This window comes from Piliocolobus tephrosceles, chromosome 1 (genome assembly GCF_002776525.5).
Source record: "Piliocolobus tephrosceles isolate RC106 chromosome 1, ASM277652v3, whole genome shotgun sequence".
NCBI classification, from domain to species: Eukaryota; Metazoa; Chordata; class Mammalia; order Primates; family Cercopithecidae; genus Piliocolobus; species Piliocolobus tephrosceles.
The window spans coordinates 26,081,821-26,108,222 of record NC_045434.1 but is presented as its reverse complement, the minus strand read 5'-3'; the positions used below and the strand labels follow the sequence as shown (position 1 = coordinate 26,108,222).

The following is a 26,402-nucleotide window of genomic DNA, read 5'->3' as shown; positions in this document are numbered from 1 at the left end:
TCAAGTGCTGAAGCAGTAGCAACATTAGGTCATTACAACTACACCACATCTAGGAAGTGCACTCAATGTTACAATTCATTTTAACCTTCCATTTTAAAAAACCTTATGTCTATAACTTGAAGAATATCTAAAAATTTAATTTTACATTGCCTCTCTTGGAGAAAAGGTGCTCTCCATCATATCAAGTGATAGAAATCCTAATAATAAACAATTTAAAAATAATCTGAACACACTGCATTGTACTGAGGAAATATTTTTACTTCTCCCAGTTCTTATTTGTTTCTGGCTGGGAATGGATAGTTGTTAAAATCTTCTCAACTTTCACCACAATCTAAAATTCATCTTGCTTTCCCTTTATACATAAAGATAAGCGGGAATTTGAGAAAATTCTAGTTGACATTTTGACCTGCCTCAAAGCTGGAACAAAAATTATATTTTCTTTGGCAACTCTCTTGGGTAAAGTTTTGGTTTTGAATCGGAAAAAAAGCTGAGGGTCAAAAATACGGTAACTAATTAGCAATTTGCTTATCTACTAATGAAAACTAAAAACTACTTTTTTACGTTAACTGCGAAGCACATAACATATAGAAATATAGTTTTAGAAGTTGTCCTAAGGAATTCTAAATCTGACGAGAGAGCTACAAGAGGGAAATTTCACAACCAACACAGCGGCACTTCGCGAGTCTCTAATAACGTTTGTGATGCGTGGATTACTTGGTCGTCCCCATAGAAACCTCAGCTTGACCGGACCTTTGCAAGCACCGGGATGGGTGCCGGGAGGGGTAGGCGTTCTGGGGATATCGCGTGCGCCTGCGCGGGTTTTTGTCGCTCTCGTAGAGAGGCCCGGATGGAGGACGCAGAGGCACGCTGTTGCCATGGCAGTGTGGGCCTGGCTGCCGCGGAGGCGGGTGACGGGGTCTCCTTTGCCTCAATGTGAAGAGCTTAGAAAGAGGAGGAGAGGAGAACTCCCCTGGTCATCTCTGTGACCCCAGCCGCCGCATTTTACACAGGCAGGAGGGATATAGAGGGAGAGAAGGGAAGGACGATGCGGAGATATTAATGGTGGGATAGAGGGTAAAGGTATAAACGTCTGGTAGAGCTGGGAGGGAAGGTAGGTCGTGAGGGAAGAAGCTTTCTCGTGGCGTCTTATCCTCTGGAGTCCGAGGTCCACCGAGTCTGGCATAGGTGGGGAAGTCTGGTAACACGGAAACTCTCTGAGGGTAGCTTAGACTAAGTTTTTGTCATATTCTTTCCCCTCTCAAAGTTCTTGAACGTGGAGAGTAATTATTTTGTCCCTGGGAGAAAAAGTCACTACCGAAATTGTAGCTTCCATTAAGAGGCAGTGATACTCATTTCGTTGGTGGTACCTTGGGATCCTGAATACAGATTAAAATTATCACCTTAAGTTCATAAAATATTTATCATTATACTTTGTGACAGGTTATGATTTTTTAAAAACGTATAGGATCACAGTCTTGGCAGGATACACAGGAATAATGGGCCAGATGGTTTCATGATGTTATGGATTAGTTTTTGCTTAAGTACTTATTTTATATTAAAAGGCATTCTCTTTGACATGCTTTCAGTTCTTAGATTTTTAAGCAAGCATATGTTTAAAACGCTGTAGGACGGGACTCCATTATTTAGATTAAACTATTTTTGAATATCCTGAATTCTGGAAGAAAGTTATCAAAATTATGTATACATATGGACTTGGTTTAAGACTCCTACTGAAAGATTAGCAGTTCACCTATCCACATGGGATTTACCAGACAGGGAGGAAGGAACTGATTTCCGTCTCTTACTACGGTTACCTATTAAGAGGGTAGAGTTGGTTTAAGCCACTTACCTAGATTTTTACTGATGATAAATGTTGAAATTTAAATGTGCGAAACTCACAAGCATAAAGTAGGAAGTGTTAAGTGATTGTGTAAGATGTATTTTTGTTCTAGCTTGTTGACTGTGTACCATATGGACAGTACCCTGGAGATGAAGATTAGAAGAATTGCAGGGGTTGAATATCCTGTGACGCATTTGAAAAAGGCTTAAGGGATTTGATAACCACAGTTTGTAATTTATGTTCTTTGTTTACTTGAGAACTAGTCATGAGGGGTTTTTTTTTTTCTTCTAAAGTTACAGGAAAAGAATTGCACTTCAGATTTGATGCGACTTAATTTACTTCTCAGAGTTACCTTAACTATGACTTTTTTTTTCCTTTGAATTATGGCATAATAGTATGACTTAAAGACCCCTAACCTGTTAAGTTTTTAATTACTGTGTTTTTAATTTATTATACAGATCTTATGTTTTCATTTTAAATTTTAGTTTTCATGTGGGTGGGATTCTCTGTAAACAATAAAACATATCTACTAAAGTCTTCAGGCAACCATTTATTTATGAGTTCAGAACTATGTTTATCATAAAATAAGGGAAAGCACTGAAGAGTTCCAAAGATATATAATTATGTAACTCAAACATCTTAAAATAATAAATTTCAAGATTCCTGCTCTGAAAGGAAAACTGATTATTCCAAGGCATTGTGACTGTGAAAAGTGCTATTTTAACTGTGAGTATTTTGGATTACAGTGAGTTTTAGTATATTCTGTGTCATTCATGGTGCCCTTGCTTTTAATTGGTGGGTAGTTAGACTTAACAGCTTAAGCAATTTAGCTTGTCTTGCAGTTAGGAAGTGAAACTCACTCTGAAGTGTTGATTTGGTTTCTCCAGATCACTTCAAAATTTGTGCTCAACCTGATTTAGAAACTATTGAAGGGCTTACTTTTGAGTCCTTTAGCAAATCTGCTTTGTATTTTTAGTTTAAAATAAATATCTGGAAGGAATTATAGTCCAATGAATAGTTTAGAAAAATAATAATAATTATACAGTTGAACATTAACAGTTATTTTTCAATAATAATTAAGTTGAATAATTAAACATTATTATTCAGTAATAACTTAGTCTGGCCAAAGGTTTGGGGAGAACAAATCGAAGCTAATGACTAAAACAGCTTGTGGATTATTTATTAATTCAACATACCTAAAGTGTACCGAAAATTAACTTTATCTTGAGAGGGAAAGGGAGCCAACATCAATAATTATTTGGGGAATTGGGGGAAGGTGGGAGAGTTTTTAGGAATGTTTACCTATGGAAATGTCTTGCCATTGCAAATCTCTCTTTTATGGTGTATTCAAGTGCATGTTCATTTTGAACATTCCATTTTGTGTTTCTCTGTGTTACCTAGCTTACCTATAGCATTAATCTCCATATGCCATTCCTCCTCTAGAGTGGGCATAACATATACCTTAGCCTTTAAAATCTTATAGCATATTTCCTTCACAAACAGAAAATGAATGAAATTAAAGATACTGATTCAAAAAAAAGTGAAGAATACGAAGATGACTTTGAAAAGGACCTGGAGTGGTTAATTAATGAAAATGAAAAAAGTGATGCCAGCATAATAGAGGTATATGTTGCCAACAGCATTCATAATAATTATATTACAAAGTGCTTTGCAATTCTTTAAGGTTTTCACATTATTATCTCATCTAAACATCACAAAATTTCTTTGATCTACATTGGGTGAATTACTATTATCCTCATCTTAAAGATAAGAAAAATGAGGCATAGGTTGCTTAAATGTTGTATCCTAAGGCATAGGCAGATGATTTATTGTTTCATTTTCTAATTCAACAAGTATTAGTGAGAGAACAGTTATTACACTAGCATTTAATAAAACTAAAATGACCATTATAAAATTATAATTTAAATAATATAAATAAATAGTAAAATCATGATTTATTGCATTGAAAGTAAAAAATACAGTTAATTCCCACTTTCTGTGAACTTGGGTAAAAGCATGGGGTTATGCTATTAAAATAAATGAAAAATAAAGCAAATCCTCTAAACACATGACCTTTTAGCTAATATTTAACACTTTAAGACTGAATTAGGTCTTCTTGGCAGTGAATATATAGAAAAAAGTAAAGGGTCAAAGTCTGAGTCACAGGAATACTTCTAGGAAAAGTGGATCCATTAAGCATGGTCACATACTATTTATCAGAGATGTAAAAAGGAACTCCAGGAAAATTAACCAGTTTCTGCCTCAAGATAGGTTATTTCTTTCTCTTTACATATGTATAATGTGTATATGTATTTCTATAAAACATATATATATATATGCATATGTATGTGTGTATATATATGTGTATATGTAAGTTAGTATCAATAAGTAGGAAAAGGAATAGCACTGGGATATAAATAGGTGACTTCAGAGGGATAATGATCAGAGTTATTATAGCAGAAGCCAGTTTTAAAGGTGTTAAGGAAAAGACTGTGAGGAAATGCAGGTTTTATATTACAGATTTCTTAGTTCCATTTTGCTTTGAATATAATGGAAAAGACACATGGGATACACAATATTTGAAGATGGAAACAGAGTCAAAAGTAAAGATTTTTCTAAGATGGCTTTTAAATGGGAGTTTTATGCATCCTAACAGAAAAATAAGCAGAATGAGTAGAGGCAGATACCCAGAATGGTAAGGTTGAACCAGTTTCTCAAGACTGGAAGGGTGTGAGATCCAAAGCACAGTGTGATAGAATTAGAGAGGTAATAGGAATGATTTATTGTTTCATTTTCTAATTCAGCAAGTATTAATGATCACCTATCATATATCAGAGGCTGTTCTAGGTGCTAGGGATAAATATAGCTGGGATAAAATAAAAGTGCTGTTATGAATCTTACACATTCCAGTGGATGATTGTAATAACCTCTTCTTTTGAGGCTTTTGAGAAAAGGGTATGACTGAGCTAGAGACACATAAGAGGGTCAGGGGAAGATTTATTTGTAAAAAGTGGGTTTTCAAAAGAAAAGAAATAAAAGCCAAAGGAGAGTTTAGAAACAGAGACTGTAAGAATGAACCAGAGATCTGCCATCCTCATGATACTGGAAAAATAAAAAAATGAACTAGAGAAGGCTAAAATGAACAATTGTGATACAGAGATCTTAGTTAAATCACAGTTAATTGGCAGTCATTTTAATGGGCTAGGTTTATTTGCTTTTTGGACATCTGACTATCAGACAAGATGACCTTCACTGTTGCACAGGATGACCTATGAGCAAGTGAAGGAGGACAGTGATTTTAAGGGGTTGAAGAGAGCAGCATGTAGTAACTCCCATAGGACTGCTTTAGGAGGGAGAGAACTTTGACAAAGAGAAAAAATGTATATATAATATTTATATTATATACCTTTATATATTATATCTATTATATATGTATAATATTTATGTTATATACATTTATATACTATATCTTTATATATATATATAAGCTTTTAGTTAGATATAGCAGAAGTGGAGTGGAGTTTTGTGCTGTACTGATACTGGTTTATGGTTCATGTGGAATTAATTATTTTTAATGTAATGTCAAGTTACCTGATGGTGGTTAGCATGGATTACTGGAATTTCTGAGTATAGTTGAAGAATGAAAATCTGATCTAGAGGTAAAAATTGACCTGGAATGTAGATAGGTCCTGCAGATTATAGTGACAATAATAGTCTGAAGAGATTAAAAGAACCTCAAGTGATTAGGACTTGACCAAATAATTCGTCCTTGAAATGGTCTGGGGAGAAAGATGTTTGATTGAAGAATGCAAATATTACAAGGAGGAAACATTTTTGAAAATTGTTTTTCTGAAAATGTAAGAGGAAATTTTTATAGGGGAAGGAATGCTAATATTGTTATTTGTAGTTAGATACATTAGCATAAAAATGTTTAAAAATCAACATCAGATTCAAATTTAAAGTTGAATTTTTCCTGCATTGCTGTCACATGTATTTCCCTTGAATACTCATAAGTGTGAATTACAATGTTATGAGCAAATTATAAGCAATAAACACTTAAATTTTCCCATTCATAAAATAAATTACATGAACAGGAAAATCCCATTTTGTATGTCTACTGATAAATGAAGAATCTCAATTTTGACTGAAAAATATCTTGTTTTTAGATGGCTTGTGAGAAGGAGGAGAATATTAACCAAGACTTAAAAGAGAATGGAATAGTAATAGAGCACAACAAACAGCATTCTGATCCTGGCAAATCTTTGCAGGATGAGGTCTCACCAAGAAGAAATGACATAATTTCTGTACCAGGTATTCAACCTTTGGATCCCATATCAGATTCAGATAGCGAAAACTCTTGCCAGGAATCCAAACTAGAAAGCCAGAAAGACTTGGAGGAGGAAGAGGATGAGGAAGTAAGGAGATATATTATGGAGAAAATTGTACAAGCTAACAAGCTTCTACAGAATCAAGAACCCGTGAATGATAAAAGGGAGCGAAAACTTAAGTTCAAGGACAAATTAGTTGATTTGGAAGTTCCTCCACTAGAAGACACTAATACTTCTAAAAATTATTTTGAAAACGAAAGGAATATGTTTGGGAAACTGTCACAGTTATGTATTTCCAATGATTTTGGACAAGAAAATGTGCTCCTGTCACTTACTAATGCAAGTTGTGAAGAAAACAAGGATAGGACAATACTGGTAGAAAGAGATGGAAAATTTGAACTTCTGAATTTACAAGACATTGCGAGTCAGGGGTTTTTGCCTCCCATTAATAATGCAAGTAGTACAGAAAATGACCCTCAGCACTTGTTACTCAGATCTTCCAACTCCTCTGTCAGTGGCACCAAGAAAGAAGATTCTGCAGCAAAGATTCATGCTGTCACTCACTCATCAACAGGGGAGCCACTGGTTTATATCCCTCAGCCACCACTCAACCGCAAGACTTGTCCAAGCTCTGCTGCCAACTCAGATCGAAGTAAAGGAAATGGGAAATATAATCACAGGACACAGTCTGCACATATCTCACCAGTGACTTCAACATACTGTCTTTCCCCTCGACAGAAAGAACTACAAAAACAACTGGAACAAAAGAGAGAAAAGCTGAAAAGAGAGGTGAGAACCTAAGTGGGGATTATATTAAAAGTAGAGCATGTTTTACTGTTTTATAAATGCAATGGGAATTAAAACAGTTGTTCAAACCATTGAAGACTTCTTTTGATTTCTTTATTTATCTATTGTTAGATTGATTATTAAGAATGTGTATTTATGGAGTGAACACGGTGATTACTTTGGTCCTTGTAAGGATCACAAAGAATAGTAGACTGTGTTAGCGGAGAACTCAGTGATGACTTCATCTGATCCTTTCATTTTAAAGGTGAGACTCACGAGACGTTAAGTGACTGCTGAAAGTAATCTTGATATGATAGTTAAAAATAAAATGTCAGATGGAAAAATGAAGGCACAAAGTGTAGAGGTTTAGGAGGCAACAGGAAGACTTGGACTGTAATTCTTTTACTTGCGTGTGTTTCATATTATGTTCTATGCCTACAGTTCTTTTACTTCCAGGATTTTAGTTTCAGATTAAGAGTATAGCCTAACATTCTTAATGAAAGGTCTCCAAAATTCCTTATAGAAATTAATTTTTTTGTTTTTCATATTTGTTCTTATGTGAAACTCTATGTATCTTATAATTGAGAATTCCAGGACTTAAACTGGTGAGTTTTCTCGAAATTACTTATATCAGTGCTCCAATTCTTTGTTTTACTGGAAACCTAATGGTATTAAGCTGAGCCATACAAAATATAAGAATTTGGTGACAATACAAAATAATTTTTTGAGAATGACATCAATATGTTTGCTGTACACAGATGTGTAGGTATGTGTGTATATTTTTACAAAAGTTATACCAGTGATTTTATGTAGTTGTCACTGCCTTTTTATTAATGAACTGATGTTAGTCTTTAGTGTGAAGGACGGATAATTCTGTTTTCATTTTGATTCTCTTTTCTGAATGTCATACTCTTTGTTCTGAAATACACTTTTGTTGTGTCGGTATCCTAAGTTGGCTCAAGACATGGTCTTCAAGTACTAAGACTTTTAACATGTTTTAGTTGGTTTCAGGGGAAGGCTTTGCTTTTTTATGCACACATTTTCTGGGTTGGGTTGCTATACTCTGTCTTTCTAACCTAAGTGCATCATTTCAGTGTTCCCCTTGGCAACTCCGTTAACGATCAGTGCTTTGGCTGTTAGCTTCTGTGTAATATACCTGAATGTTCCCCTTGGAAAGATAATCATCTTTTGTCATACTGTATTCATGCAAAGCATCCAAAGTCTTTTGTGTGAAATGGAAATGTATAAATAATGTAAAATTTAATCTTTAATAAATTCATTTATATTTTCTATAATATGGGCTACTTTACGGCTCAGAAAATAGTATATAGATATTCTCAAATATATTTTACACTGTTTGGTAGAATTTTTCCTTTCCTCTCTTCTTTCTGTTCAATCAAAAGGAATTAGAAAGTCTTGCTATATTGTCAAAATGTAAGGAAAACACTTAGAATTCCATTATTTGAAGAAAATTTAACTATGAACTTGTTAAATTAGCCCAGCTAATGTTTGTATTTTGGGTAGAGACGGGGTTTCACCATGTGGGCCAGGCTGGTCTCAAACTCCTGACCTCAAGTGATCTGCCTGCCTCAGCCCTCCAAAGTGCTGGGATTACAGGCAGGAGCCACTGCGTCTGGCCTAGAAGGACCAATTTTCTGATGGAAAATTTTAGGATCAGGGAATCCTAATTTCAGATCTCAAAATATATCTCTCTACTCTGATAATTCATACAATTTTATTACTCTTTTAGTAATGTCTTTTCATATTATTTTACTAGGAAGAGCAACGAAAAATAGAAGAAGAGAAAGAAAAAAAGAGAGAGAACGACATAGTATTTAAAGCATGGTTGCAAAAGAAAAGAGAGCAGGTCTTAGAAATGAGGAGAATTCAACGAGCAAAGGAAATTGAAGACATGAACAGTAGAGTAAGTAAAACTTCTCTGAAAAATAACTTTATACAGATATGAAAGCTGAACTTATTTACAGAAGGGAGTCTGGATATCAGACTAACAGCCTATGGAAGTAGTAGAAAAGTTGTTCAAGAACTACCCTTGCAAAAGATGCAACATGCAGATAACTACAATTAGGTTCTAAGAGGCCTTGTGAAAATGAAATGATTCTTATTTTGTTCAGACTTTGATGGAACAGAAAACAGAAAACTATCAATTCATTTTTTCAAGGTGTAACTTTGGTATTCAAACAGGACAAAGATACACCCCCCTCCCCCCACAAAACCCTACAGACTGATCTCACTTAAGACTAGACATATAGAAATCTTACATAAATCTTTAGCAAATTAAAGACACCAAATTATTTAATTTAAAAGAATTTAAAAAACAGAAAATCCAAGAGAAAATCTAAAAATCATCCATATCCTTACTAAAAAAAGATATATATGTAAAGTAAATGTTGAAAATTCAACCCTAAGCTCTTCCAGGCTCATCTCCAGTGGTAACTACTTTTAACAGGGTGGTGCAAATCGTTTTATATCTTACTTATATTTATATATTTACATGACAAAAGTTTTATTCAGTTTTTTTCACTTCATCATGGAACTCTTTCTAGGCCATTATGTTTAAATCTCTCTTTTTCAAATAGCTGCATGGTATTACAATGTTAATTTATTAAGCCATTCTTCATTTGTAGATATTTAGGTTGGTTCCGATGTTGTGCTAGTTAACAGTGCTGTAGTGAAGAGGTACATTCTATGGGAACATCAGTAATCTGTAGGAGAAGTTCTTCAGAGGGGAATTTATAATTGTTGAAGGTTTAGAGTGAAATGTTTGGTTAAAGATGCAAAAATAATCTCCCAAAAGATAATATGAATGTATAGTTCCTCCAACAGTATGTGAGAGTGAATGCTACACCTGTTTCTCCAACAGTGTGTGAGATTGAATGACTAACACAGTGTGTGGGTTATCATCTTATTTTTTCTTCAAATTAATAATATACATGCTTGTGTATGAGTATGTGTGAGAAATAATAAGAGATAGATATAGGTCTCTACCCCTAGTTTTTGGCACACAGCTCCTAAAACCTTTTTAATTTCTTGAGTGATAGGGGTTCTACATGTATTTCTGGTTCTAATAACTGAGCTTTTATCCTGGCTTCTGACAAAGGGCTGCTAATTCCTTGGAACCTCTTAGGTGATAGGACTCTCTTTGTTCTAATAAAATGACTCTTGGTGGGCTCCTGGATAGGGACTGGCTGCCAGAAAGACTAAGCCATGATTAGAAGCTTGGAATTTTCAGTTCTAACTCCTTTCTTGTAGGAAGGGGGAAGGGGCTAGAGATTGAGTTAATAATCTCAATGACTATGTGATGAAGCCTTTATAAAAATCCCGAAGCTGCAGGATCCCGAGCTTCTAGGGTATGGGAAATGTGGTGTTGGGAGGGTGGCCTGCTCCCAAGAGGGCATGGAAGCTTCACACCCCTTCTCAAATACTTTGCCTTGTGTAGCTCTTCATTTGTGTCTTTTATTATATTCTTTATTAATCAACTTGTAAATGTGTTTCCCTGAGTTATGTGTGTTGCTCTAGCAAATTAAACGTGAGGAGAGGGTCATGTTCCCACCACTCCCCACCCTGGCAATATATAGCTGGTCAGACAGAAGCACTGGTCACAATCTAGGCTTTTGATTGATATCTGAAGTGGAGGCAATCTTGAGGAATTGAGCCCTTAACACATGGGATTTGATGCTAACTCCAGGGATGTATTATCAGGATTGGATTAAACTGTAGGATGCCCAGCTGGTGTTAAGCTTGTCAGTGTGGGAAATGGGAACCCTCCCACATTTTGGTAACCAGAGGTGAAGTATTCTGTGTTGAGTGTGAATGAGAAGGAAAAACAATTGGTTTTTCTATTTATATAGCATGTGTATTCTTCCGTGAATTTCCTGCTTATAATCTTTTTCCTTTTTTAGTTTGGTTTTTATTATCGAAGTGGTATATGAGAGATTTTGATCCTTTGTCTATTGATATGTTATATATTTTCCTAGTCTGAAAATATATTTTTTTGTTACAGTGTTTATTATGCCATTTGTGGAAGTTTTTAGCTTTTTAAAATCTTGGGATGGGCAGTGCTTTCACAAGCAAGGCAGAAAAGACAAACTAAAAGAGAAAATATGGAGAAATTTGACTGATACTATATAGTAAAATAATAATATACTGAGTAAGATTTATTTTAGGAAGGAAATTATGGATCAGTAATAACAGATCTACTAATATCATTCATCACATCAGTAAGTAGACAAAAGAATATTATCTTGAAAGATACAGCAAAGGTATAATTTCTTTTTAAAAATTCCTAATAAAATGCAGATTATAAACACTATAATGGGGAAATACTCTAGGCATACCTGTTATAGTCAGAAACATGTAAGGTTCTATATTAAATAACTGTATTCTGATGTTTCAATCCAATTCATTAAAGGAAAGGAGGTAAAAATAATAGGAGTGATGCGGCTAAGATGGCTGACTAGATACAGCGGGGATTAGAGGCTCCCATCGGAAAAAAACATAATAAGCGTGTGAATCTTTCACTAGCAACCAAGGTATCCAGGTTCTCTCATCAAACTTGACTAGAAGGCTGGCGTGACCCATGGACAGAAGGAAGAATAGTGTAGTGCATGGCCCGCCTGAGAGCTACACGGGAAAGGAGAACCCCCACCCCCAGCAAAGGGACTGCAGTGAATGAGCACGCTACCCAGAAGGGGAAACTGCTTTTTCCACAGAACTGTGCAACCCACGGGATCATAAGATCCCACTAGAAAATCCAGGCCACTGGGGCCTAGCGTCCCAACCCTAGAACACGCAGATTCTTACAGCTTCTCAGCTGGAATCTGCTTAAGCCTACTGCACTCCTCGTGGGAGGGGTGACCAGTTTAAATCGTTGAGTTTCAGGTACGCACAAAATATCCAGGTGAAGATACTGAAGATTAGTTGGAGAAATTTATCTAGTTTTCAGGAGAAATGTTGAGACTGGAGATAGGAAATTAGCGATTTCAGAGTAGTTTGTGGATGGAGTAGTTTGTGCGATGAGGATATGGCCATAGAAATAGGTGGCAAGTGTTTTGGAGAAAGGCATAGAAGATGAGAGAATCAAAGGTCTGTGGGGGTGGATGTTCAATGGCTCTTCTATGTAGTTATAAATATACCTTGGGACTGGGATGGAGAGGAATATTGAGTCAGGAGTGATCAGAGTTGGTTAGATAACTATCTTTAATAGGGCCAAATGATACAAATATCAAAGGAGAATGGGTTTTCTCAGGAAAATGGAGAAATACAATTTCGAAGACATATGGGGGAATGAAGAGAATATTAATTTATTTGCCTAACCACTGAAGTACTTGAAGTATGGCAGAAAATGCAGCTTCTGTTTCAGAGAAGATGTGGCTTGGGGGAGAATCAAAATTTGCATAAGATAGGAAATTTAGGGCCAGATCCCTTTCAGTGACTTGGGAGGATGGATGTTATTTGGGAGTTTTTATATCATTGAATAGGAATTACAGACAACTAACGGGTTATGAAGGACAGGAGGAATTTGGGATTGGGTAAAGAAGCAGCACAGCATATTGCTGTAGTGATTAAAGGTATAGAAGACAATAGGAGTTTATGTTTCAGTCAGTGACCATGGAAAACACAGCTATGGCCATACTGCTGATAGCTTCTTGGACGATGATGGGCCTTCAGGCCTCATGGCATTCCGTGTATTGAATTTTTTAAATGGGGTATTTGCAAAAATAAATGTACAGTGTGTTCTGTTGTGCAATATTTGTACATAATTGTGCTATATTTGTACATAATAAATAGTAATCTTGGATTGTATTCTCAGAAAACATGAGTCACATTGAACATAATTTATTGCAAAATATTTATGTAGAAGACATCATGGTTATATATTTCCCTTTGAATATTTATTTTGTATATGTAGTATTTTTTGCTACATTTCAAGTCTGTCTCAAAAATAGATTTTAATGAGAAATAGTATCACAAGCTAATAGTATTCTGAAGTACTTTTATGAACTTTGTCTCTACTGAAGCTGAAATATAGCACAATTCGGTAGCTGATTAATTTGGCTTTTTAATACATTGCTATAATAAGTGCATTATGTTGATTATTTCTGTGGGACATCCTGTATAATGTGAGTCATAGTTTCCAGAAAATATCTTTAGCATTTATAGATTGTGGAATGACCTTTTTTACATTAGATGAATAAAAGATCTTAGGTGATGTAATTTTTATTGCCATTTTTAGGAAAAATAGCTAAAAATGTCTTTCCATCATTGTTTTGAAATTTGCTTCTCTTGCTCAGTGCTATATATGTATACACACACATGAAAATGTATGTATGTATATAGTCTATGTTAACTGTCCATAGGTACTTGTATACCTTGTGTATTCTGCATTGGAGGTAATGTTGTATTAATCTCAATGTAGTCTAGCTGGTTGATAGTGTTGTTAAGATCTTCTGCATGCTTATTGTTTTCCCCCATTTTTCCTATGAATTACTGAGAAAATAGTGTTAATAATTTCATCTATCATTGTGCCCCTTGCCTATTTCTCCTGTGGTTCTGTTGAGTTTTGCTTCATGTATTTTAAATGTTGTGGGTATACATTTAGGACTTTATGTCTTCCTGATAATGACCTTTTCCCTTTATGAAATGTCCCTCATATCCTGAAGTCTGTTTTGTCTGAGGTTAATGTAGCCACACCAGTGTTCTTATGCTTACCATTTGCATGGTATAACTTTATTCATATTTTACTTTCAATGTATCTGTGGCTTTATATTTAAAGTAGTTTGTGTAGACGTCATATATTTGAATCTTCCAGTCCAGCAGTCCACTCCTTTTACTTAGTATTCACTTGTATTTAATTATTTTTTTAAATTATACTTTAAGTTCTGGGATACATATGCAGAAAGTGCAGGTGTGTTACATAGGTATACACGTGCCATGGTGATTTGCTGTACCCATCAACCTGTCATCTACTTTAGGTATTTCTCCTAATGCTATGTCCCTGCTAACCCCCTACCCCCCAACAGGCCCCAGTGTGTGATGTTCCCCTCCCTGTGTCCATGTGTTCTCATTGTTCAACTTCCACTTATGAGTGAGAACATGCAGTGTTTGGTTTTCTGTTCCTGTGTTAGTTTGTTGAGAATGATGGTTTCCAGCTTCATCCATGTCCCTGCAAAGGACATGAACTCATCCTTTTTTATAGCTGCATGCTATTACATGGCATATAACTGCCACATTTTCTTTCTCCAGTCTGTCATTTATGGGCATTTGGGTTGGTTCCAAGTCTTTGTTATTTTGAATAGTGCCTCAGTAAACATACATGTGCATGTGTCTTTATAGTAGAATAATTTATAATCCTTTGGGTATACACCCAGTAATGGGATCGCTGGGTCAAATGGTATTTCTGGTTCTAGAGCCTTGAGGAATTGCCACACTGTCTTCCACAATGGTTGAACTAATTTACACTCCCACCAACAGTGTAAAAGAATTCCTATTTCTCCACATCCTCTCCAGCATCTATTGTTTCCTGACTTTTTAATGATCACCATTCTGACTGGTGTGAGATGGTAACTAATTGTGGTTTTAATTTTCATTTCTCTAATACTAGTGATGATGAGCTTTTTTTCATATGTCTATTGGCTGCATAAATGTCTTTTTAGAGAAGTGTCTGTTCATATCCTTTGCCCACTTTTTGATGGGGTTGTTTTTTTCTTGTAAATTTAAGTTCCTTATAGATTCTGGATATTAGCCCTTTGTCCAGTGGATAGATTGCAAAAATTTTCTCCCATTCTGTAGGTTGCCTGTTCACTCTGATGATAGTTTCTCTTGCTCTGCAGAAGCTCTTTAGTTTAATTAGATCCCATTTGTCAATTTTGGCTTTTGTTGCCATTGCTTTTGGTGTTTAGTCATGAAGTCTTTGCCCATGCCTGTGTCCTGAATGGTATTGCCTAGGTTTTCTTCTAGGGTTTTTATGGTTTTAGGTCTTATGTTTAAGTCTTTAATCCATCTTGAATTAATTTTTGTATAAAGTGTAAGCAAGGGGTACAGTTTCAGTTTTCTGCATATGGCTAGCCAGTTTTCTCAACACCATTTATTAAATAGGGGATCCTTTCCCCATTGCTTGTTTTTGTCACATTTGTCAAAGATCAGGTGGTTGTAGATGTGTGGCATTATTTCTGAGTCCTCTATTCTGTTCCATTGGTCTATATATCTGTTTTGTTACCAGTACCATGCTATTTGGGTTACTGTATCCTTGTAGTATAGTTTGAAGTCAGGTACCATGATGCCTCCAGCTTTGTTCTTTTTTGCTTTGTATTGTCTTGGCTATGCAGGCTCTTTTTTTGTTTCATATGAACTTTAAAGAAGTGTTTTCTATGTCTGTGAAGAAAGTCAATGGTAGCTTGATGGGGATGGCATTGAATTGGTAAATTACTTTGGGCAGTATGGCCATTTTCATAATATTGGTTCTTCCTGTCCATGAGCATGTAATGTTTTTCCATTTGTTTGTGTCCTGTCTTATTTCCTTGAGCGGTGGTTTGTAGTTCTCCTTGAAGAGGTCCTTCACATCCCTTGTAAGTTGTATTCCGAGGTATTTTATTCTCTTTGTAGCAATTGTGAATGGGAATTCACTCATAATTTGGCTCTGTTTGTACTATTGCTATATAGTAATGCTTGTGATTTTTGCACGTTGATTTTGTATCCTGAGACTTTGCTGAAGTTGCTTATCAGGTTAAGGAGACTGGGCTGAGACGATGGGGTTTTCCAAACATACAATAATATCATCTGCAAACAGAGACAATTTGATTTCCTCTCTTCCTATTTGAATACCCTGTATTTCTTTCTCTTGCCTGATTGCCCTGGCCAGAACTTCCAATACTATGTTGAATAGGAGTGGTGAGAGAGGGCATCCTTGTCTTGTGCCAGTTTTCAAAGGGAATGCTTCCAGCTTTTGCCCATTCAGTATGATATTGGCTATGGATTTGTCATAAATAGCTCTTATTATTTTGAGATATGTCCCATCAATATTTAGTTTATTGAGAGGTTTTAGCATGAAGGGCTGTTGAATTTTATTGAAGGCCTTTTCTGCATCTATTGAGATAATCGTGTAGTTTTCGTCATTGTTTCTGTTTATATGATGGATTATGTTTATTGATTTGCATATGTTGAACCAGCCTTGCATCCCAGGGATGAAGCCGACTTGATCTTGAACTTTTTCATGTGCTGCTGGATTCAGTTTGCTGGTATTTTATTGTGGATTTTCACATCGATGTTCATCAGGGATATTGGCTTGAAATTTTCTTTTCTTGTTGTGTCTCTGCCAGGCTTTGGTATCAGGATGATGCTGGCCTCATAAAATAAGTTAGGTAGGAGGCCCTCTTTTTCTATTATTTGGAATAGTTTCAGAAGTAATGATACCAGCTCCTCTTTGTACTGCTGATAGAATTCAGCTGTGAATCTGTCTGGTCCTCAGCTTTTTTTGGTTGGTAGGCTATTACTGCCTCAATTCAGAACTTGTTACTGGTCTATACAGGGATTTGACTTATTTCTGGTTTGGTCTTGGGAGGGTGTATGTATCTAGGAATTTATCCATTTCTTTTAGATTTTGTAGTTTATTTGCAAAGAGGTGTTTTTAGTATTATATAGTTCATTATATGATGGTAGTTTGCATTTCTGTGTCATCAGTGGTGATACCCCCTTTATCATTTTTTTTATTGTGTCTATTTGATTCTTCTCTCTTCTTTATTAGTCTGGAGAGCAGTCTATTTTGTTAATCTTTTCAAAAAAACAGCTCCTGGATTAATTGATTTAATTGATTTTTTTTTTTTTTTAATTTGGAGTGAGCATTTATTTGCACAATTACAACATGCGGACAAACCCAGGTGAGATGAGTGAGTCTTCCTTTCCACCCACCAGGCTGACAAGGGGTGGCCCCAGGGGCCAGATGCCCAGCCCCCAGGCGGCCTTACTCCTCCTCCTCTCCCCAAGACTCTCTCGAACGTGTAGGCCATGAAGCAAGCGTCGGGTCTCTTGGGGACAAGGGGATGCCCCGGTCTCACAATCTCAAAGCCCAAAAAGCTGAAGGTTCGGAGCAAGGCAGCTCTGTCCTCGTGGTTCTTGTGGAAGCAAATGAAGAAAGATATGGTCGGCTCGCAGCTGCTCCTCAGCGAATTTCAGGAGAACTGCAAAGCTGTCCTTGCTCCTCTCAGGCAGCCATCCGCGGGATCTCGATGTAGAGGCTGCCTCTACATCGTTGCTGTTGCTTCTCTAGTTCTTTTAATTGTGATGTTAAAATGTTGATTTTAGATATTTCCCGCTTTCTCCTGTGGGCATTTAGTGCTATAAATTTCCCTTTAAACACTGCTTTAGCTGTGTCCCAGAGATCTGGTATATGGTGTCTTTGTTCTCATTGGCTTCAAAGAACTTATTTGTTTCTGCCTTAATTTTGTTATTTACCCAGGAGAAGGTTGTTTTATTCAGGAGAAGGTTGTTCAGTTTCCATGTAGCTGTGCAGTTTTGAGTGAGTTTCTTAATCCTGAGTTCTAATTGGATTGCACTGTGGTGTGACAGACTGTTTGTTATGATTTGCGTTCTTTTGCATTTCCTGAGGAGTGCTTAACTTCCAACTATGTGGTCAGTTTTGGAATAAGTGCGATGTGGTGCTGAGAAGAATATATATTCTGTTGATTTGGGGTGGAGAGTTCTGTAGCTGTCTGTTAGGTCTGCTTGGTACAGAGCTGAGTTCAAGTCCTGAATATCCTTGTAAATTTTCTGTCTTGTTGATCTGTCTAATATTGACGCAGGGTGTTAAAGCCTCCCACTATTATTATGTGGGAGTCTAAGTCTCTTTGTAGGTCTCTAAGGGCTTGCTTTATGAATCTGGGTGCTCATGTATCGGGTGCATATATATTTAGGATAGTTAGCTCTTCTTGTTGCATTGATCCCTTTACCATTATGTAATGCCTTTTGTCTTTTTTGATTTTTGGTTTAAAGTCTGTTTTATCAGAGACTAGTATTGCAAACCCTGCTTTTTTTTTGTTTTCCATTTGCTTGATAGATCTTCCTCCATCCCTTTATTTTGAGCCTATGTGTGTCTCTGCACGTGAGATGGGTCTCCTGAATACAGCACACTGATGGGTCTTTATTCTTTATCTGATTGCCAGTCTGTGTCTTTTAATTGGAGCATTTAGCCCATTTACATTTAAGGTTAATATTGTTATGTGTGAATTTGGTCCTGTCATTATGATGCTAGCTGGTTATTTTGCCTGTTAGTTGATGCGGTTTCTTCCTAGCATTGATGGTCTTTACAATTGGCATGTTTTTTCAGTGCCTGGCACCAGTTGTTCCTTTCCATGTTTAGTGCTTCCTTCAGGAGCTCTTGTAAGGCAGGCCTGGTAGTGACAAAATCTCTCAGTATTTGTTTTTCTGTAAAGGATTTCATTTCTCCTTCACTTATGAAGCTTAGTTTGGCTGGATATGAAATTCTGGGTTGAAAATTATTTTCTTTAAGAATGTTGAATATTGGCCACCACTCTCTTCTGGCTTGTAGTGTTTCTCCCGAGAGATCTGCTGTTAGTCTGATTGGTTTCCCTTTTTGGGTAACCCGACCCTTCTCTCTGGCCACCCTTAACATTTTCTCCTTCATTTCAACTTTGGTGAATCTGACAATTATGTGTCTCGGAGTTGCTCTTCTCGAGGAGTATCTTTATGGTATTCTCTGTATTTCCTGAATTTGAATGTTGGCCTACCTTGCTAGTTTGGGGAATTTCTCCTAGATAATATCCTGAAGAGTGTTTTCCAACTTGGTTCCATTCTCCCCGTCACTTTCAGGTATACCAATTAGACGTAGATTTTGTCTTTTCACATAGTCCCATATTTCTTGGAGGCTTTGTTCATTTTGTTTTACTCTTTTTTCTCTAAACTTCTTGTTTCATTTCATTCATTTGATCTTCAATCACTGATACCCTATCTATCACTGGATGAAATTGGCTACTGAAGCTTGTGCATGCGTCACACAGTTCTTGTGCCATGGTTTTCAGCTCCATCAGGTCATTTAAGGTCTTCTCTGTTTATGCTAGTTAGCCATTCTTCTAATCTTTTTTCAAGGTTTTTAGCTTCTTTGCGATGGGTTCGAACATCCTTCTTTAGCTCGGAGAAGTTTGTTATTACCGATCGTCTGAAGCCTCTTCTTTCAACTCGTCAAAGTCATTCTCCATCCAACTTTGTTTCGTTGCTGGGGAGGAGCCGCATTCCTTTGGTGGAGAAGAGGCACTCTGATTTTTCGAATTTTCAGCTTTTCTGCTCAGGTTTCTCCCCATCTTTGTGGTTTTATTTACCTTTGGTCTTTGATGATGGTGACGTAGAGATGGGGTTTTGGTGTGGATGTTCTTTCAGTTTTTTAGTTTTCTTTCTAAAAGGACCCTCACCTGCAGGTCTAGTGGAGTTTGCTGGAGGTTCACTCCAGACACTGTTTGCTTGGGTATCACCAGTGGAGGCTGCAGAACAGCAAATATTGCAGAACGGCAAATGTTGCTGCCTGATCCTTCCTCTGGAAGCTTCGTCTCAGAGGGGCATCCAGCTGTATGACGTGTCAGTTGGCCCCTACTGGGAGGTGTCTCCCAGTTAGGCTACTCGGGGGTCAGTGACCCACTTGAGGAGGCAGTCTGTCCGTTCTCAGATCTCAAACTCCATGCTAGGAAAACCACTACTCTCTTCAAAGCTGTCAGACAGGGACATTTAAGTCTGCAGAAGTTTCTACTGCCTTTTGTTCAGCTATGCCCTGCCCCCAGAGTTGGAGTCTACAGAGGCTGGCAGGCCTTCTTGAGCTGTGGTGGGCTCCTCCCAGTTCGAGCTTCCTGGTTCCTTTGTTTACCTATTCAAGCCTCAGCAATGGCAGACATCCCTCCCCTAGCCTCGCTGTGGTCTTGCAGTTTGATCTCAGACTACTGTGTTAGCAGTGAGTGAGGCTTCGTGGGTGTGGGACCCTCTGAGCCAGGTGTGGGATATAATCTCCTGGTGTGCCGTTTGCTAAGACCGTTGGAAAAGTGCAGTATTAGGGTGGGAATGTCCCGATTTTCCAGGTATCGTCTGTCATAGCTTCCCTTGGCTAGGAAAGGGAATTCCCCGACCCCTTGTGCTTCCTGGGTGAGGCAATGCCCTGCCCTGCTTCATGGGCTGCACCCACTGTCTGTCAAGCCCCAGTGAGATGAACCCAGTACCTCAGTTAGAAATTCAGAAATCACCTGTCTTCTGCATCACTTATGCTGGGAGCTGTAGACTGGAGCTGTTCCTATTCGGCCATCTTGGATCCTTCTATCGGTTTATTTTTTTAAGTTTCCGTTTCTTTACTGAGATTCTCTGTTTATTCATTATATTCATCTTTTCATTTCTTACATATTAGACCTGTTTTATATTCATCTTTTCATTTCTTAAATATTAGACCTGTTTGTATCTAAATGCCAATATCCATGTCATGTTAGGATTGATCTGTTACTATTGAAGGCCTCTTTCTCTGGATTATGGGTCACGTTTTCTTGTTTCTTTAGATATCCAGCGATTTTTAAAAATTGGTTAATAGACTGTGGATCTTTACCCAATAAAAAAGTTGCAAGGAAATCTAGAATACACTGTTTTCCTTTAAAGGGTATTGAATTTTTTTCTGGTAGGCAGTTAAATTAGTAAGGAATCCTCTTGATCCTGTCAGACTTTGTTTTATGCTTCATTAGGATGGGTTTAGTTTGTTTTTGTCCCTAGTCCTAGATCATGGTCCTTACTCTAGGACGTGATCCGTACTTCCAAAGCATGGCCTTTTTGGGGTTGTAAGTGGTTGACCAAGGTAAGCAATGAAGTATTCCCACTATAATTGGATTGGAACTCCAATGTCTCCAAAACTATGCAACCTTTGTAATCTTTTTCATTAACAGCAGCCACTCTCTGTCAGACCTGACAGAGCCTCACTCTACACATGTGCACCCCAAACCTTGCCAAGGCCCAAGGGAAACCCCTGCATAGACTTTTGGACCATCCATCCACATGACTGCTTCCTTTCTAGTACCCTGTCCTGGAAATTCAGCTGTCTTAGCAGCCCCAGACTCCTATCTCTGTTTCATGAGCCCAGTGGGACTAATGACTGCTTGATGCTATGGCTCCTCCTTCCTATACTGTTGTCTGGAAGGTATCACCAAGTTCAGAGCCAGGGTGAATATGGGAGTTATAGCATGTGTTTTCTTACTCTCAGTAATCAAGCTGCTGCATACATTTTGTCTAGCTTTATGGCTAATTAGGGCAGAAGGGTAAATCTGATACCAATTACTCCATCATGGATAGATGCAAAAGTCTCCAATTCAGTCATTTAACCTTTTTTTATAATCAGATAATTTAATCCATCACTAATTATTTATATAATTCATATTTTATCTTTATAATTTTTTTTATTTTCCTCTAATTTTTTATTTTTGTTCCCTCCACTTTTGAGAGTTATTTGCTATGATATTATGTGGTGACATCTTTGCGTACCAATGCAGTCTATCATTTTGATGATAGTTCTGCTGTAATTTACTTTAAATTTTAAAAATACATTTTCTTGAATTTTTATTATACTAATAAACCTGGAATAATTTTTAAAATAATCATTTAAAGCATGACATAAAACTATCCATTCAATTTTTGAGCAAACTATGTTGGTTCTATCTTCAGTGCATATACAGAGTCCCACTACCCTAATCTAAACCACTATTTTCTTCTGTTGCCTGGACTGTTACAAAAGCCTAAAATCCCAGCCCCCTTCTACCTTGTCTCTCCCTCATTCAGTCTGTTTTCCACATAGCAGCCAGAATGATATTTCTAAAGTGGTGAATAAACTGTGTCACTTATGCTCAGAAACCCCCAATGGCTTCTCATCTCAAAATGAAATCCAAAGTTCCTACCATGGCCAGCAAGGTTATATGTTACCTGATCCCTGCTACTTCCCTGACTTCATCTTCCACTCTTCAGCTACTTTGCTACAGCTTCACTTTGACTTCTTTGCTATTTATTGATCATGCCAAACACAATCCCTTTTAGCTCCTTTGCTGTTATTGTTACCACAGCTTTTCTCCAGATATCCCATAACTTCCTCCCTCACTTTTCTATTTAAATACCATCCTTTCTCCTCACTGCTGCCTTTATTACTCTCCTTCCCATATTTTCGTTTGAATCAGATCAGTCAGTCAATCAGTCTGTCACTTATTTTTATCCTGTCTGTGCAGAACACTGTCCAATAGAACTTTCTGGGATGATGGAAATTTTCTGTATTTGCACTGTCCATTAGAGTAGCTGCTAGCCATGTGTGTCTGTTAAGCACTTGAAATGTATCTAGTATTACTGGCAAACTGAATTTTAAATTTTATTTAAATAGCCACTTATGACTTGTTACTCTATTGTACAGTACAGAATGTGTGAGAGAGGGAACCTTAATTTTATTAATGCAACTCAGTACTTTAGTGCTTGTTAGGTAGTAAATAGTATGAATATCTGTTGAAAGAACAAAAGAATGGGGATACCTATGTATCCTGTTGCTCTCTGAATCTTTGACTCTTTAAAAATATTTTAACTTTAAAATTGTATTTAATTGACACATAATTTTATGTATTTATGGAGTACAGTATGATATTTTGATACATGTACACATTGTATAATTAGCATATTACCTCAAACACTTGTCATTTCTTTACGATGAGAACATTCAAAAATCTTCTCCTCATTATTTTGAAATATACATTATTGTTAACTGCAGTCACTCTACTCTGTAATAGAACACCAGAACTTATTCCTATTACTTTGTATCTGGACTCTTTTGATCTATAACTCCCAGTTGAACACTTTTCTGTCATTTCTAGCCATTCCCAGACTTCCAGGTGTTTGGCAATGATTCTTTAGATCTGGGGTCCTCTCCACAAAGTTCAGTTGTGCATCAAAGATCCTGAATAATCTTCTAAATTAGACTAGAGCATATTTGGCAATGTGGGTTACAAACAAGGGAAAAATGCAAGATACAGGAAACAGATGAGGGAAATGCAAGATACAAGCTCGATCACAAAGCTTATATTTGGGGGAAGTATTAAATGAATGTATCTTTTCCTTTTGCATTCTAGCCAGGAATCCACATGAGGTCACACTTTTCCCAAGGGCAAAGAGTACCAAATCTGTCCTCTTTTTCTTCTTGATTCCTCCAAATAAGAGCTCTTTCAACTTCTGAAAATTCCCTGAAGATAATATTCATCATGAACTTTGAGGGAGCACGAAATAAGCCACTCCTACTAGCTTTTTCTTATGTTAAAATTATCATGGCTGTTATCTTTATAAGAAAATTCTTATGACTGAAAATCCTTATGGCTACCCTTTACAATAGGAACTACAGTTTTGAAAAATGGGCTTAGCAGTTAAGTAACTTCTGAAAGATATTCTTAAAAGTTAAGCGTGATGTATTTGGTTTGGATACTAGGAATGCAGGTAATGAGGCTGGCATTATTATGAAAAATTGAAGAGCAGGAAATGTATTCTTGTAGGATCCTATAAGCAGGGCTTCAAAACGTAGTTCTTGTTTATCTAAACTAAGTAAAGCTTGTTTTTCTAATCAGCAGGAAAACAGAGATCCACAACAAGCTTTTCGATTATGGCTTAAAAAAAAGCATGAAGAGCAGATGAAAGAAAGAAAGACAGAAGAACTAAGAAAGCAAGAGGAATGCTTATTCTTCCTTAAAGGAACAGAAGGCCGGGAAAGGGCCTTTAAACAGTAAGTTAAAGGCAGGGCATTTCCCCCCTCCTCCTTCCTCATGGTCATTTTAAAAGTTATATGATAAATTAAGATTGAAAAAAAAAATCCCTCAAAATGTTTTCTCTTACAGCACGTACCTATTCAGTTTTAAATTCATGCTTTTAAAAATGTATAATTCTTTAACTCCATTATATATATTACATATATGGAGTGTTTTATATACATGCATACCAATTTTTCTTCAAGATACTTTTAAATACTTAAATTATTTCTTATAGCACCAGTGTGATAGCCTTTGATACCTTATCATTTATTGTTTGTTTCTGTGAGAAATGGGTCGAAGATTGGTTATGGTTCTCTTACAGAGCCCTCAGAAAAACTGAATTTATCAGTAAATGCAACCAATAAATGCACTGTATTTACCAATAAATGCAACCAATAAAAGTTGCATTTACCAGTAAAAGAAAGGTGGACTAAGGAGGAAAATCTGTATAAACCAAAGGAGATTTGGGTACATATTTTGGTAATTTAAGGCAAACCTGATTTTTTTTAGTTATTTGGGTAAGACACTGCATTGCCTAATTCTGACAATACAGATGTGGCTTCATATTTTTGCTAGCAAGCATGGGGAGAGTTGGGGGACAAAATGTGAATATTGAGTCCAATTGTTTGCAGTTCATTTCCTTCTTTCGTCTCTTTTGCTCTTTCCTTCTTTTCTTTTTCTCTTCCTTTTTCTTTCTTTCTTTCTTTTTTTTTCTTCCTGTCACCCAGGCTGGAGTGCAGTGGCATGATCTCAGCTCAGTGCAACCTCACCCTCCCAGGTTCAAGTGGTTCTCCCACCTCAGCCTCCTGAGTAGATGGGACCACAGGTGTGCACCACCACACCTGGCTAATTTTTGTGTTTTTTTTAGTAGCGATGGGGTCTCACCATGTTGCTCAGGCTGGTCTCAAACTCCAGACCTCAAGTGATCTGCCCACCTTGGTCTCCCAAAGTGCTGGGATTACAGGTGTGAGCCACCATGCCCAGCCTCCTTTTTCTTTTTCTAACATACCCTTTTATTATAACAGAAACAGTAAATGTGCATTGTAAAAATGGAGCAGTTTCAAGTTACTTTTTCATCACCCAGAAATTGTGACTGTTAGCACCAGTGTGCATACTAAGTATTTCTCTGTACATATATTTTCAATATCAAAATACTGAGATCATACTGTATATGTTATTCTGCAATCTGCTTTTCATTGACAATATTACCTAATATCCAACCCATATCCATTTATTCCCCAACTGACCCATAAATGAGTTACAGTTTATTTGCTTAAACTAGTAGCCAATTCAGAACCACATATCATCAGATTATGATATTTAGTAAGTTTCTTTTTTTCTAATACACTTATTGTTTAGATTTCGGAAAAAAAAACCCAGGTATATATGTATGTGCATATATATACACACATATATATACACGCACACACATACCACACACACACTTATATACCAGGTATATGTGTATATGCAGTTATTTTTGCTATTATTTAAACAAGGTTTAAGACTTGAATTTGTTAGAATGTGGACTTTTCCTTTCCTACTTTTGATGTTTTCATGTTTGGCTTATTTTTCACTTTAAGAACTATTTTGTGGACTTAAAAGCTCTATAATTTACCTGTAAGAAGAGTAAGGCAGAATTTCTGCATGACAGTATTCTTAACCTAGCTAAGTAATATTTTAGAATACAGCTAGTTACAAAGTGTAAGTTATTTGAAATCTACCAAATGGTAAGAAATCCTATTTTTAAAAAAAGAATAGGACCTACAGCACACATAAAATAGTGTTTATTATTAAAAAACCAATTAAGTTGGCAGTTCATCATAAGACAGATAATTTCAAACATTTGACCCCAAATCTAACTATCCTTTCTTGTATGAGCCTTGGGTGTAATCTACATTTTTCAATTAATACTTAAAAAGTTGTGTTGTGACAGTATTTCATTGTAAAGAAATGTCCATTTATTTTGTCTATAGTAGTAACTTTATAGCATGAAGAGTGTATTCAGGTTGATACTCACCAAATCTGATCATGCCTCTTTCTACAGATGGCTAAGAAGGAAACGAATAGAAAAAATAGCAGAGCAACAAGCTGTCAGAGAGAGAACTAGACAGCTCCGACTAGAAGCTAAGCGTTCTAAACAGTTACAGCACCACCTATATATGTCAGAAGCCAAACCTTTTCGTTTTACTGATCATTATTAACTGAAAGGTTCTATTAAATATTTCAGTGGGCAGCTGCTATCAAAATTTTGGATATAATTTCTTATGGTCTGTGTACTTTGGTTGTACTCTAAATTATGGAAATGGTATTTATCTTTTATTGACAGTGAATTTTTTTTAATACTAGAACAAAATAAATTCTTTTTTCTCACAGTGTTATAATGTGTTGTGCCGTCTCAGTCTGTGCAACCAATTGAACAAATGAATTCTATGTCTTTCTACTTCTAAATTATTTTATTAATGTTTCTAGCTGAAAAACAAGAAAGGTACAGATTTCCATTCATACTTCCTATTATTGTTAAAAAATTACAATGGAACATTTCATAAGTTTGAAGGAGTAACTCCTTAAACAAGCCTGGTTCACAGCCTTAAAGTCCTATTTATGTCAACTTTGGATTTGAATAATCATGGCAAGCTA

The 26,402-nt window shown here is 36.5% G+C and overlaps 1 protein-coding gene across 6 annotated transcripts; it reads left to right on the top strand.

Moving 5' to 3' along the window:
* The first annotated feature begins 827 nt into the window (after positions 1 to 827).
* CCDC181 (coiled-coil domain containing 181) lies at positions 828 to 26,142 on the top strand. Of its 6 annotated transcripts, none has more exons than XM_026448452.1 (7): positions 852 to 1,111; positions 2,500 to 2,566; positions 3,344 to 3,463; positions 6,007 to 6,957; positions 8,732 to 8,878; positions 23,583 to 23,737; positions 25,810 to 26,142. In XM_026448452.1, exons 3-7 carry the CDS (start codon positions 3,347 to 3,349, stop codon positions 25,964 to 25,966), a joined length of 1,527 nt encoding a protein of 508 aa, XP_026304237.1. In that variant the 5' UTR covers positions 852 to 1,111; positions 2,500 to 2,566; positions 3,344 to 3,346; the 3' UTR covers positions 25,967 to 26,142. The 6 variants fall into 6 exon arrangements, with proteins under 6 accessions (XP_026304239.1, XP_026304237.1, XP_026304236.1 ...); XM_026448451.1 differs by having other exon boundaries at positions 852 to 1,185; XM_026448454.1 differs by lacking the exon at positions 2,500 to 2,566 and having other exon boundaries at positions 828 to 1,010.
* Positions 26,143 to 26,402: the final 260 nt, after the last annotated feature.